General features: G+C 44.6%; 1 protein-coding gene across 1 annotated transcript; it reads left to right on the top strand.

The window, feature by feature from the left end:
• Window positions 1-272: 272 nt before the first annotated feature.
• On the top strand, window positions 273-3104 carry cited4b (Cbp/p300-interacting transactivator, with Glu/Asp-rich carboxy-terminal domain, 4b). Its single transcript, XM_084336475.1, has 2 exons — window positions 273-454; window positions 1413-3104. Exon 2 carries the CDS (start codon window positions 1422-1424, stop codon window positions 2208-2210), a length of 789 nt encoding a protein of 262 aa, XP_084192601.1. The 5' UTR covers window positions 273-454; window positions 1413-1421; the 3' UTR covers window positions 2211-3104.
• The last annotated feature ends 9171 nt before the right edge of the window (window positions 3105-12275 follow it).

Here is a 12275-nt window from a genome sequence, read left to right as displayed (position 1 = left end):
CAGGAGCAACAGTTACTCAAGAAAGACAAATCACATGTCCAAAATGCTGAAGAAGAAAGGGATGTTTAAAAAGAAGCATTGGGGAGGAGGGTATTTAAATTGCCTAGTAGTGTGTCACCGTTCTCCACATAGCCTTTTTTCAACGCCCATGCACAATTATATTAAGTAGGGCCAATAGGAACAAAGAGGAGGCAGGACCGTGGCTCCACCTCTTCCCCACCGCCTTCCTCGGAGCTTTTTAGATGTACATAATCCCTGAGTTGACCCAGAAAATAGGCAGTCGTTTCAAGATCTGATGCGGCAGTCTTTGTGCACCGTCCCCGCCTGAGCATGAAGCGTAACCCCGTGGAATACACATTGTAATCTGGAGGAGCCTCGCCTTGCAGAGCAAAACTAGAACAATACCATATAGCTGTAGCAAAGTCGCGCAACTTTGTAAACAAAGCGGATACTGGTGAGTTATTTTATCGGTTTTATTTGTTGGGCGAAATCGGTGTTTCGGGGTCTGTGTGTGTGGTGGTCTCGGGGCTGCTGCCGTTCCATTGTTTGCGTTCTTCTCATCCTGGATTTCGGGAATAAGAAATGATAGTAGCCTAGCCGACTATGTTGCTGACATTATTGGATACGTGAACTGAAGCGAATCGACAGACCGTGATACAAGAACACGGAGTCTTTGTTGTTGAATTAGACACCTTGCAAGAAATGTAGCGATTCAGCTGTTGGGGAGATGTAGCATGATGTCAATGTATCGCTTCTTTGTTGCAACCATACGTGCGTAAAATGTAACCGACAGGAGACATCTTTCTGCTTCAATTGACTTGCAACAATGACGGGATTTAAACAATGACTAACGCATTATCTGATACACGGAATATACCGTATTTTCTCCATCCATTCATACGTAAAACAATCCAGATGAAAAATGTACCCTGGTAGGTAGATAGTGCTACCTGGGTTTCAACCTGGGATTTCATTCGTTGGCACAAAGGGGGGCAATTACAGCAACAGTGAAGAAGACAAGAAAAAGGCTTTCCAGCGTTCCTCGCCAAAAAGGCAGCATAAACCCTGCAGATTATTTTGGCCAGGAAGCGTCCCCTGTGGTTTGACTTGAGATGACATTTTAACATTGCAGTCAAATTCAGATGATGGTATTTCTTTTCAGTACGTGTGGTGGGTTTCTGACTGTAGAGAGTAGAGACCAATACAAAAGGTGAAGGAATATGAAATTGTGCAAGATTGTTGAACTATAATCTCCCACTGCCCACCTCGACATAAACTATTGTCATGCATCTAAACCAGATAGTTTTTTTTACTCAAACCCCAAACATGTCAATTGTTTGCCAATATAAAATGTTACCAAAGCACATTGTATTTTGCGTTGTTCAGCTAAATAACGTCCTCTCTGCTCGTAGACAGGAGGCATGGCTGACCACCTCATGATGCCCATGAACCACGGCTCAGCGGGCGGCAGTCTCCACGGATACAGGATGGGCATGAGCGGGGGCCTGCAGGCGGGTCACCAGCAACACGCCAACCAGCCGGGCATGCGGGCACTGCCCAACGGCCAGATGATGCACTACGGCGGTGGCCAGGCCCAGGCCAACATGGAGGCCGCCATGAGGCAACGGCAGGGCATGGTGGGAGGGCCCATGAGCGGACAGCTTAACGGGGCCCAAATGGGCCACCACCAGATGACCTCCGGCAACATGATGTACAACGGGCAGCAGCAGCAGCATCACCCGCAGCAGCAGCAGCAGCAGCATCACATGCACCCGCAGCAGCACCCGCAGCAGGCTCAGCACCAGCAGCAGCAGGCTCAGCACCCGCAGCAGCAACAACAGCAGCAGCAGCAGTTCATGAACGGGGGACTGACGTCTCAGCAGCTCATGGCCAGCATGCAACTGCAGAAACTCAACACCCAGTACCACGGACACCCACTGGGACCCATGGCCGGCAACCACATGGGCCCCGCCGCCCAGTACCGCATGAACCCGGCCCAGCTGGCTAACATGCAGCACATGGCCGGGCCGGCGCTGGCCCTGAACGGCATGGACGCAGACATGATTGACGAGGAGGTACTGACCTCACTGGTCATGGAGTTGGGCTTGGACAGGGTCCAGGAGCTGCCAGAACTCTTCCTGGGCCAGAATGAGTTTGACTTCATCTCGGACTTTGTCAGCAAACAGCAGCCCAGCACTGTCAGTTGCTGAGAGGACCCGTTTTTGAGAACTCTTGAAGAGAAGGGGTGAATGGAGACTTGAGGAATGACAATTGTCCAGAACGGATGGCCGTTACTCTTTTTATTTTTTGTATGCACCCAGTACAACTAAGCCAAGTTGCAGTGGAGGGCGCAGAAAGAGATGCTAACTCTGGATACCCACATTGAAGGCACAGAGCTACGGTCTGACATGTGCTTGTGGCCAGAGGGCGGTTCAGTGTTGGGCTCCGGCCCAGTAACGCCTCCTGCCTCTCCCTTCTTCTGGACATGAATGTAACAAAGAACTGCTGAAATTCTCAGAAGCCACTCTGAACAATGTTAAGACACTGTGTTGCCTCCAAACCTGGACTCCACGGCAGTTTAGCAGTAAAAAGGTGTATTTATTTATTACTCTCTCAGAGAAAATTAATATAGAACTCAACCACAGAGACCGAGAAATTCTCCATTTTGAGGATCAAGTGGTTTTGATGATTTTTGGGGTGGGTGGGGGTAAGGATAAGGAGAAACTCAACACCAAGGTCTCTTTTGAAGATTTTTCAGTACATTTTGGCCTCTTGGTATATAGAAGAAAAAAAAGCTCAGACAAGGTCATCCAAGAAGAACTTGGGGGAATTTTGTCACAAAACTGAAACGGGAGTAGAATGTTATGCATTTGAAACGGGAGTCCGATCCAAATTTTAAATGACTTCACTTTTGGAAAAAAGAAAAGAAAAAAAAGTACTGCTTCTAGGTGTGATGTTCCCAAAATGTACTGCTTGTACTGTATGAAGCTGTATTACTCCAGAAATGTCCACACTGTTCTGTTCTATTGGAGACGTAGAACCGCCTTAATCGCGCAGATTTTTATTTATTGGTTGTTTATATCGTCCCTTTTTTGTGGTCAAGAATGGGGGTTGGCTGGGGGGGGGTCTTTGTGAACGGGGTTGTGAGGATCAATAAAGATGGCCGGAATAGAAGTGTGGCCTGCTTTTCCATTCATTGCACAGCTCTACCCCCAGGCAGGAGAGAGAGAGAGAGAGAGAAGGAGATAAGTGCTTAGCTTAACCTGGTGGTTGAAAAAAAAAAAAACCTTGGCCCTTTCAAGTCTTTGGTAGGAAACATTTAAAAAGGATACAATATTTATGATTTTTGGAAGGGATATATATGTCTGTGTGTGCGCCATCTCCGCACTGAATCTCCTGGGTTTTCATGAGCTGACCTTTTCTTTAGATAAAAAGTAACTCAAGAGTGTCACTTGTGATTGACACATGTCATTACCCTGCTAATTAGCCGAGAGGAATGGTATTTGATTATTTCGTAACAAACTACTGACCTTCAAAAAAAAAAAGTCTATTTTGACATTTTATTTATTCATATCCAAGAGGGATTCATGGTGGCTGGCTTTCACTGTTCCTGATTAGCCAAACAAATGCCAGACATTGACATTTCAGAAACGACAAGGTATTGACCATGACAAAATGGTAACGCAACGGCAAAATGCAATAATAATGATTAATAGTACAAATAAATATATAAAAATACTGACTAGTTCATTAGCTGAAGGGCACTGGTTACTCTAGCGACAACATACTATGTCCATGCTTGGCAGTATGTAAAGCGGGGTTGGGGGAGGAAAGAATGACCAGGGTTAATCTCAGTTTACCTTGATGGGAGGTTTAACTAAATTCAGGCCTATAGGCCCTGCCACCGTGACCGTTGTTACCTTTTCCACAGCTAGCATAGTGGGCGGTCGCAGGAACACAATACTCAATGAATAATATGGGCTGCTGCCAATAACTGAACAAATGGCTTTTATAAAAGTTTTAAAGAAAACCTGTCCAGTACTGTAAACTAGAGGTTTATTGGAAGATCTTCTGTTTTCTTGCCATATCCCTCAATTTCTTTACTCTTAGGGGCTGCCATTTGGTTCCTTGGATTGTTTTATGCCTCTGGGCTATACAATGTTTGAGGTCATGAAGGGAATGTCGTCTCAATATCTAACAGTTCTCATTGTCGAGAAAGACGCACCTCCTTAGCAACGTCATGAGTAACAAGCGGGGGAATTAAAGAGCGCTATTGTTGCCCGAAACCAGGAATAGCTCCTGCTGATAGCTCAGTTTTCAAGCCCCATTCTAAAAGCAGCATCAACTAGAATCTGTAGATCGTGTAGAATCTGTGTGTTCCTAAAGCCAAATTGAAACATGCAATCACAGGAAATGCACGGTCGAAATTGAAATGGCTTTACCTAAACGCACCCCTTCCACTTTCTAAGCATAAAACACGTTTTTCCCCCTCCATGTCATTGTGAAGAGGAAGGTACATAAGGAGGCCGCACTCGGCATAGCATGGCGCTCTGTAACGGTCATGCTGCTGCCAGCTTGGGAGATGGTCCTCAAGAGAAGGCCAGGAGTGGCACATGGGCAAGTTGGCACGCTGGCAGAACCCTGTTGCCACATATATATCTCAAAATTGTACTCCCTTGTTTAGCACCGGTTTGTTTCTTAATCGTTGTGACTCCATATAGTATAGTGGAATGGGTCAAACACTCCTGTTTGCCTCTCGGCCCCACAGAGGCCAGGCTAGGGGCAGGGTGGGATGACTAGCGCTGACGTTTACAGTCAGTCCTGTTTTTCTCTTTCTCTCGCTCTCTCTTTCGTAGCCCACCCACAACAACTGGCTGAATGCAACATTGTCTTCCTGCAGTGACTTGCTGTTGTCTCAAAGTTAAGTCTAAGCCCAGAAGCCATGTTCAGATAAGAGACCGAAAGGCAAACTGAAAGATATTTTAAAAATATATAGAATTTAAGAGGAAATAGAAACCCCAAGGACTTCTCTAATTTGAGAGAAGAGAAATTAAGGGGAGGTGTTTTTCTTTTTCTTCATGCCTGGGAATTTCTTAAGATTTACCCACCAGACTTTTACAACTCTTGAGAAAACCCACTAATAAATGGCACCAGAAAGGTTTAGTAGGAGGCAGGATGGCCTAGCGATAAAGAGGCTGGCCAGTAACCGAAAGATCGCTGGTTCGATCCCCGGGACAGGAATGTTTATTCCAGCTGTGAGCTGGTGGCTGGTATTACATTTACGGTGTACACCATCTCTACCTAAGTACCTTTTGAGCAAGGCACCACCAAAAGTCACCATGCGCTCTGACCTCTGATGAAATGCATATGTGTGTGTGGGGGATTGTGTGCATGTGTAACCAGGAGAGATGTGCGAAAAGACTAAATTCAATTGTCTATTTTGACAATAAAGTAATGTTCCTCAGGAGCACACATTCCCCGACGCCTGCCCTGGGTGTGCGTAACAATTGAATTGTCCAATCTACTCCACTTATGTGTTGAGCACGGCCGCTCCTATACTTTTTCTATTTCCAGGCTCTAGTCCAGCTGGTGCCAAGCCTTACCCAGGCTCAGGGTAATCTCAGGCCCCGGCACCAATGACTGATGAGCGGCCGTTTGCTGTAGTCACGCATGGCCAGAGGCCCAGCCCCCCCACGCATGCAGAAACACAGCCTGATCAAACAGGCTAACTGGGATGCTTCAGTATCAGCGTGGTACCGGCAATAGCCGAAGGATTGACCAACGTCCTTTATCACAGTGTTTGATATGCACACCTACACCCATGTTTGCACATGATTCTGCATGTATTATTAGTGTAAATAAAGAACCCACTTGGGTGAAAATAGCATGGAGGAATTGCAACTCCCAAGGATGTGCGCCATTGAGAATAATGTTGATGTGTCCCCTCATGCGGACGTAATTGTAGATTGATGGACCATTCTAGATTCTGCCGTATGCATCTATACATCTATACTGTATCAGCTCACTGTCACTTATTTTGAGAGGTTGACTTGTGAAGATTCCTCCACTGGGGCTAAACAACGCAAATTGCTAAATGGTTTGATTTTTAGGAAGACTTCTCCAGGAAACCAAGCGAGGCTCCCAGATGAGTGGGTGAGTTATTTATTGACAGCCAGGGCATGTCTCCCTCCGACTAACTGGCTCAATACGAGGGGGGGGGGGCGCATGCCCCAACATGTCTGACTCCTAACAACAACACAGGATGGATGCTTTAGGGTTGTTTACTTTAGATGACATACACACCTCATCATCTGTGTGTGTGCACTTGTGTTTGTGTCCATGTGTGTGTTGTAGATGAACAGCAGAGGGTTCATTCAGTGGACATGTTGCTCAAGCCGAACTTCCTGATTTTCTGGCTCAACTGTTACCTTGTGTCTCCTCTTGATATTTCACCTCATTGGACAATGCCCCTCCCTCCCCCTTGCCTAGTTTTATAAAAGGCAATGTGTAACACACACAAACAAAGACAAACAGAGCAGGCATTTAACTGAAATATGTGTTATTGAATTCTTGGGCTGACTATTACTGCCAGGCTTTTTAGTAAAGCTCTGTCTTGTAAGTGAAGCAACCCCCTCCAGCCAAACAAGGGGGTGAAACAATATAATCACATCACACAAGCTCTTCTGGAGCCACATAGTTGAGCCGTGTCTCGGTAATCATTTTGTTTTCCGTATGAATCCCGTTGTGAAGGTCTTTGCATGCAGCCCACTCCCCGTGCATGCGGTCTCCAGAGGTAGCTTGCTTGACGCTCGGCTTGTTGGGGCAGGTGACACTGATGTTGCCTAGTGACAGGAAACTCCCCCATCACCCCCGTCCTAAATCGTGTCTGGGGTTGAACGGTTCGCCAGCTCTTTGAAGTAAAGCAGGGGGCGTAAATTATTTATCTCCCAGTGCGAGGCCGACGCACCACCGAGCCGGCTCCAACAGGTAGAGGTGTTCCAGCTATGTCTACAGGTGGTAAATACTCTATTTCGGCTGGACTGAAGATTCATCTTAAGTAACGATGCATTTTGGGAGCTCAGCCTTGATAACATATCAACAGGGTCGTTGCGGGGAGGAGGCCAGGGCAGTAGAGTTACAGTTTTCTTGGCATGGAGTAAAAACAGTATTAGCACAGGCTGTGTATGTTCTGTACACAGTGTCTTTGTGAGGATGGCTTTAAGCCTGTCTGCTAATCTGGTGACAGTGGAAGGCACATGCTAACATAAAGAGGGTAGGAGGCTTGAGGGGGGTGGTATTAATACAACAGAGTGGCTATGCTTATTCTTGGGCAGGCTTTGCAAGTGCTACCTTGCTTGTAGATGCACCACATAATACTGATGTCCATGCGTTGAACTGTGCATATGTACTGCATGTGCATCTATATGTACTATATATTGTGTCTATATCTTATATCTGTTAGGCCTATACTGTATGTCTATATTCGCGTGAACCTCTGTGTGTGTGTGCGTGCACGCTACACCTCTGCATGTGGTTTCCCACCCCAGGAGAGATAATACCCACAATGCCATGTGACTAGGCATCCACGTTCTGGGAACAACATACTGTAGCTGCAACATTTCCTGACAGAAGAATCTTGACATTCACCGGTTTGCAACATCTTTAGGCAGGGGCCTGGCAGGGAGGGGGAGAGGGGTGTGTGTGTGCTGAGACAGTTTTCGACTGGAATTGTCTCCCAAACAAGGTCTCTGGAGACTAGTGAGCACAGCAGCTTGCTCTGGGGCCTCATTTTACAGAAAGGTCTTACCATCAAACTTCATGTCACAGAGGTGCGTAGGTAGAAATCCATGTCGAGGTGTTATTTATAAGCCTTGAACTTGGAAATTGAAGTTTCCAGCTCTCGACTATGTCAGCAGCAGGCGTGGCTCTCTGGGAGGTATTAGGAGGGATATTGCACACTCAGTTCTATATTGTACCCCGTCTGTCTTCATCCTAAGGCACTCCAATTATATGAGAAAAAGTACTCAATCTCTTAAAGGACTATACCAGTATTGTTGACATTGCATTCTTCTTGCGATATAAAAACCACAGTGTCCTTCTTTGTTTTGTACATTTCTACTGCTTTTACTGCATCTGATGACAGCGGCTTAAACATCACATAAACCCTTGAAACCACATCTGACTAAAATGTCATGCTAACATCTGAGGTGCATTTATTTTCCTAAAAGGTTTTAGTTTTCCCCCTGAAAAGTTGCTTTGCACTTGAAGCCAATGGCAGTGGCGAATTGGCATAAAATAATTACCACATTTTTCAGTAATGGTAAAACATTTTGAAAAAAATAACAGCAGTGATTATTGTATCAAGCTTATTTGTATCTGCATATGAAATTATCACAATTCTGTCCACTTGTATTAAGAAAATATATTTAAAGTCTATACAAGAGAATTAGATTTTTTGTTGTGCCTTTTTCACCCATCCCTCAATTTAGTCATTATGCCACCCTACTGTCTGTCTGGGGAGGATGTAGAACTACATGTGGAGTCACCAGCCGCTTCTTTTCATCTGACAACTAGGGAGTTTCTCTGGGAGAGCGTAACGTGTGCAGGGGTTTACACTACCGCCCCCAGACCCCCTCCCAGGTGAATAGGCTGACCGACCAGTAGGAGTCGCTATTGCTATGACCAGGACTCATACCCCACCGGCTTCCCACCCGCGAACACTGCCAATTGTGTTCATAGGGACGAATGACCAAGCCGGAGATACAGTACTGCTGCTGGGAATTGAACCCGGGTCTCTGCGGTGGTAGGCGAGTGCTTAGACCTCTACACCAGTGGTTCCCAAAGTCGGGGTCGCGACCCAAAGGTGGGCCGCGAGCAGCCACGGGAGGGCCGCGAGATGATTTAAAAATAAAAAATAAAAAAAAATAAAATACATTTTTTTTTCCAGGTCACTGAACTTAGAAGCAGGCCAGGACAGTGTTTCTAGTTGTATTCTAAAATTATATTTTATTGTATTCTAAAATGTGACTATATGGTTTTATATTAACTTAATAAATAAACAAAAACAAAAAATCGACTTATTTCAACGAACATTTCAAACTAAATAACAGATTATGCACATAAAACGCTGAAAACAACCGAAGCAACAATAGTATTTTAATGAGGCTATTATTATTATTATGCAACAAGTTAGCCCTCTCATAAATAGCACATATAAATGAATAACTAACTTGAACTAACTTAATAGGATTGAAGTGATATTTGGCTTAAAAAATCGGTCACCTGACAAAAAAAAAAAAAAAAAACCTGACGATGTGCATTGGGCCGCGGCTCTCTGACGCCTTATTTTCTGGGTCCCGGCCTGAAAAGTTTGGGAACCCCTGCTCTACACTACCCAGATGCACCAAGACGACTATGCTTGCACCTCATGGTACCAAAGCACCTCAAAGGCGCTAAAAACTAAATTACAAACATCTCAAAACATCTCTGCTTGACCTTACTCCTAGAACCCTGCACCTCACCCCTGCCCACTTTGACAACCTAGGATGGCTTAGAGTAGACGACAGAGTACAGCAACTTGCAATGGGCCTGGTCTACAAGATACACTACACGACTAAGGTACCCATGTACATGTCAAAATACTTCCCAAAGGTCAGTGAATACCACAACCACAACACCAGAGGGAGCTTCACAAATCATGTTAAACCCAGATTCGGCTCAAACAAGGGACTAAACACGTTTTGCAATTATGCCACATCAATGTGGAACGCCCTACCCACAGCTGTAAAGTAATGTGAATCACTACCCACTTTCAAAACTACTCTCAAAGAGCACCTACAGGAGACTGCAATTCGAAACTGGCCTCTGTAAATGTCCTAACGCAACCCCCTCCAATGTACAATAAATGTCCTATTAAACCCAATAATACACGAGACCCTCTTCTTGGGACCAAGTAAGGTTTTGTCGATAATCCAATGTACAGTTTTTTTTAAACATTTCTTAAGATACTGTATGCAGTGAAAAGTGGGAGGCACATCATATGCTTATACAAAGCCCACTGTATTTTGTGCATAGCAGCACACTGCTTTGCAAAGTAAGCCTGATCGATGGCGATTCATTTAGGACGTTGGATAGTGTAGGAAAAGGAAGCTTTTTCTTTTGCTCCCAAAACTGCTGAGCCGCTCGCAATTCATGGAGTGGAAGGTCCGTGCACAGCTTTATTCAGGATAAATCAGGTGTATGCACATTGTGAAAAACCACCTCAAGATCAAGTTGAAGATGAAATCCAAGTATATCTTTATAATTGAGGCTTGTTCTGGGCACAGCAGGCATACCAGGATCCGAGGCCGGCAGACCTGCGCCACACCAAATGGCGACTCTCAACTGACAGCCATAAAGACATGCCAGGAATTTATTCCACTGGAGAAGAGGTGGTGGACTGAGCGGCAATGTCTCTCTCTCTGATTACTCTTCTCTATTTTCTCTGTTGCCACACTTGTCTGTATTCCGCGGCACGCTCAGTGGTAGGTCCTGGGAAGGATGTGTAATTTTAACACGATCAAGAGAAAAGGGAAGGCCCCAAGTCATATTCTTACATCGGTTAATGTAGAAGCCAGGTCTTGGGAAACAAGCCCTTTTCTCTCAAGTTTTTGACTGTTCTGCACATCAACAAAACCTCCCCCCATACATATTTAAACTAGCATAGCCCCATGTGTGACAGATAACCAGGCATGAGTCACGTGAACTACCCGGGGGGGGGGGGGGCAATCCAGTGAAAGGGCTTTTTCTGAAAACATAAAAAAATACAAATAATAATCCCACTTTGCCCATCTCACCATGTAGAAAAGGAAGGAAGGATGGTGCCTGATCCCACTGTAGTGATGTCAACTGTTTGAGGCTCGATCGTTCCAGTGCAACTTGCCTCATGTCCCGAGCAAACGCAACGTGCAGAGTATGGAGCTCTGACTTCTATAAATAGCACCGCCCGCATGAGTGACACCTTGGCTGCTATTAGACAACAGACGTAACCGTCTGTCCCTCATGAGCTACACGCTTGTTTGATTGAACATTTTATTAACAGATTGCAGAATCGGTACAATACAGTATGGCTTAATATACACACAATTGTTAAGGGGATGTCATATGTGCCGGGCGTGACACATACATATTGCACAAATTGGGTATGTGTACGTGCACTCAAACACATTCACACACTTTAGAACACATAAACACACTTTATATTTATTGGTAAAGAATTTGCACTACAACCCATACCTCATTACACCTTACTGTAAATTGTACCTAAATCGTACCTCATCCCATTTCTGCTTTGCACTATATAGTATATTGTATGGTAACTCAGTTACTTCTACTTTGCATTGAACATTGTACATACTGAACACTTGTGTCCACGTACGTGACTTCTATTTTTTACTTGCTATACTTATTTTATACTTATCTATTTTTGTCTAGCACAGTCTCTGGAGCGTAACAGAAAGAAGCATTTTGTATAAAAGTATTCTGTACTTCTGTATGACAACTAATAAAGAAACTTGAACACACATGCCCATGCGTGGTGCAGTCACTGGGGTTGGTCAGTGATTGATTTTAACCGTCTGTGATGAGTCTTCCTGTTTTCAGTTGAAGGATGTGGTTTAGATTTAGTGAGACAGGTTCATCTGGCATTTTGAAATAATTGGCACCAGTTGATATCTCTTTTCTGTGTCAATCCAGCCAAGTGTCAACATATATATATATATGTGTATTGGCCGCCCTGTTCTGTAAATTACTGTATTGTATGTTGCAACTTGCATCCTTTTCATTTCAGTCTTCACGCTTCATCTTCTAATCTAGACTAATGGAAACATGACTATGGTAAAAACAGAGAATCATAAATTATCCAATAAATAAGCATGAAAGTGGGTCCTTCAAATTATGCGAAATATGAAGATGTGGAGCAAGCAATGTCAGCCACCTGCACTCCTCTTCAAATGGTTTGTGACGGAGATCATATGAGGAGGCTAACAGATAAGAGATGCGGCATGTGAGTGTGTTCCAAGGAGACATGGCAGGAGGAAGCAGGAAAAGGTCATAAGTGCCCCCTGCTGGTGATGTGCTGAAAATGGATGATTAAATCAATGTGGGCCATTAATTATAACATTTGAGACTATAAACCATCTACTGATTGGACCAGTAAGCGACTTGAGTCTTGAATGATAAGAGCAGTGAAATCAATGTAACCTAAATCATTACTACAGTGAAACAAAGGTATGTAG

This window comes from Notolepis coatsorum, assembly GCF_963971535.1.
Source record: "Notolepis coatsorum genome assembly, chromosome: 19".
Lineage (NCBI taxonomy): Eukaryota > Metazoa > Chordata > Actinopteri > Aulopiformes > Paralepididae > Notolepis > Notolepis coatsorum.
Note: the sequence above shows the minus strand (reverse complement) of the source record. Positions and strands in the feature narration are given on the sequence as shown.

Bases quoted from the DNA above. Each gene is read 5' to 3' on its own strand.
- cited4b (XM_084336475.1), top strand. From the start codon at position 1,422: ATGGCTGACCACCTCATGATGCCCATGAACCACGGCTCAGCGGGCGGC.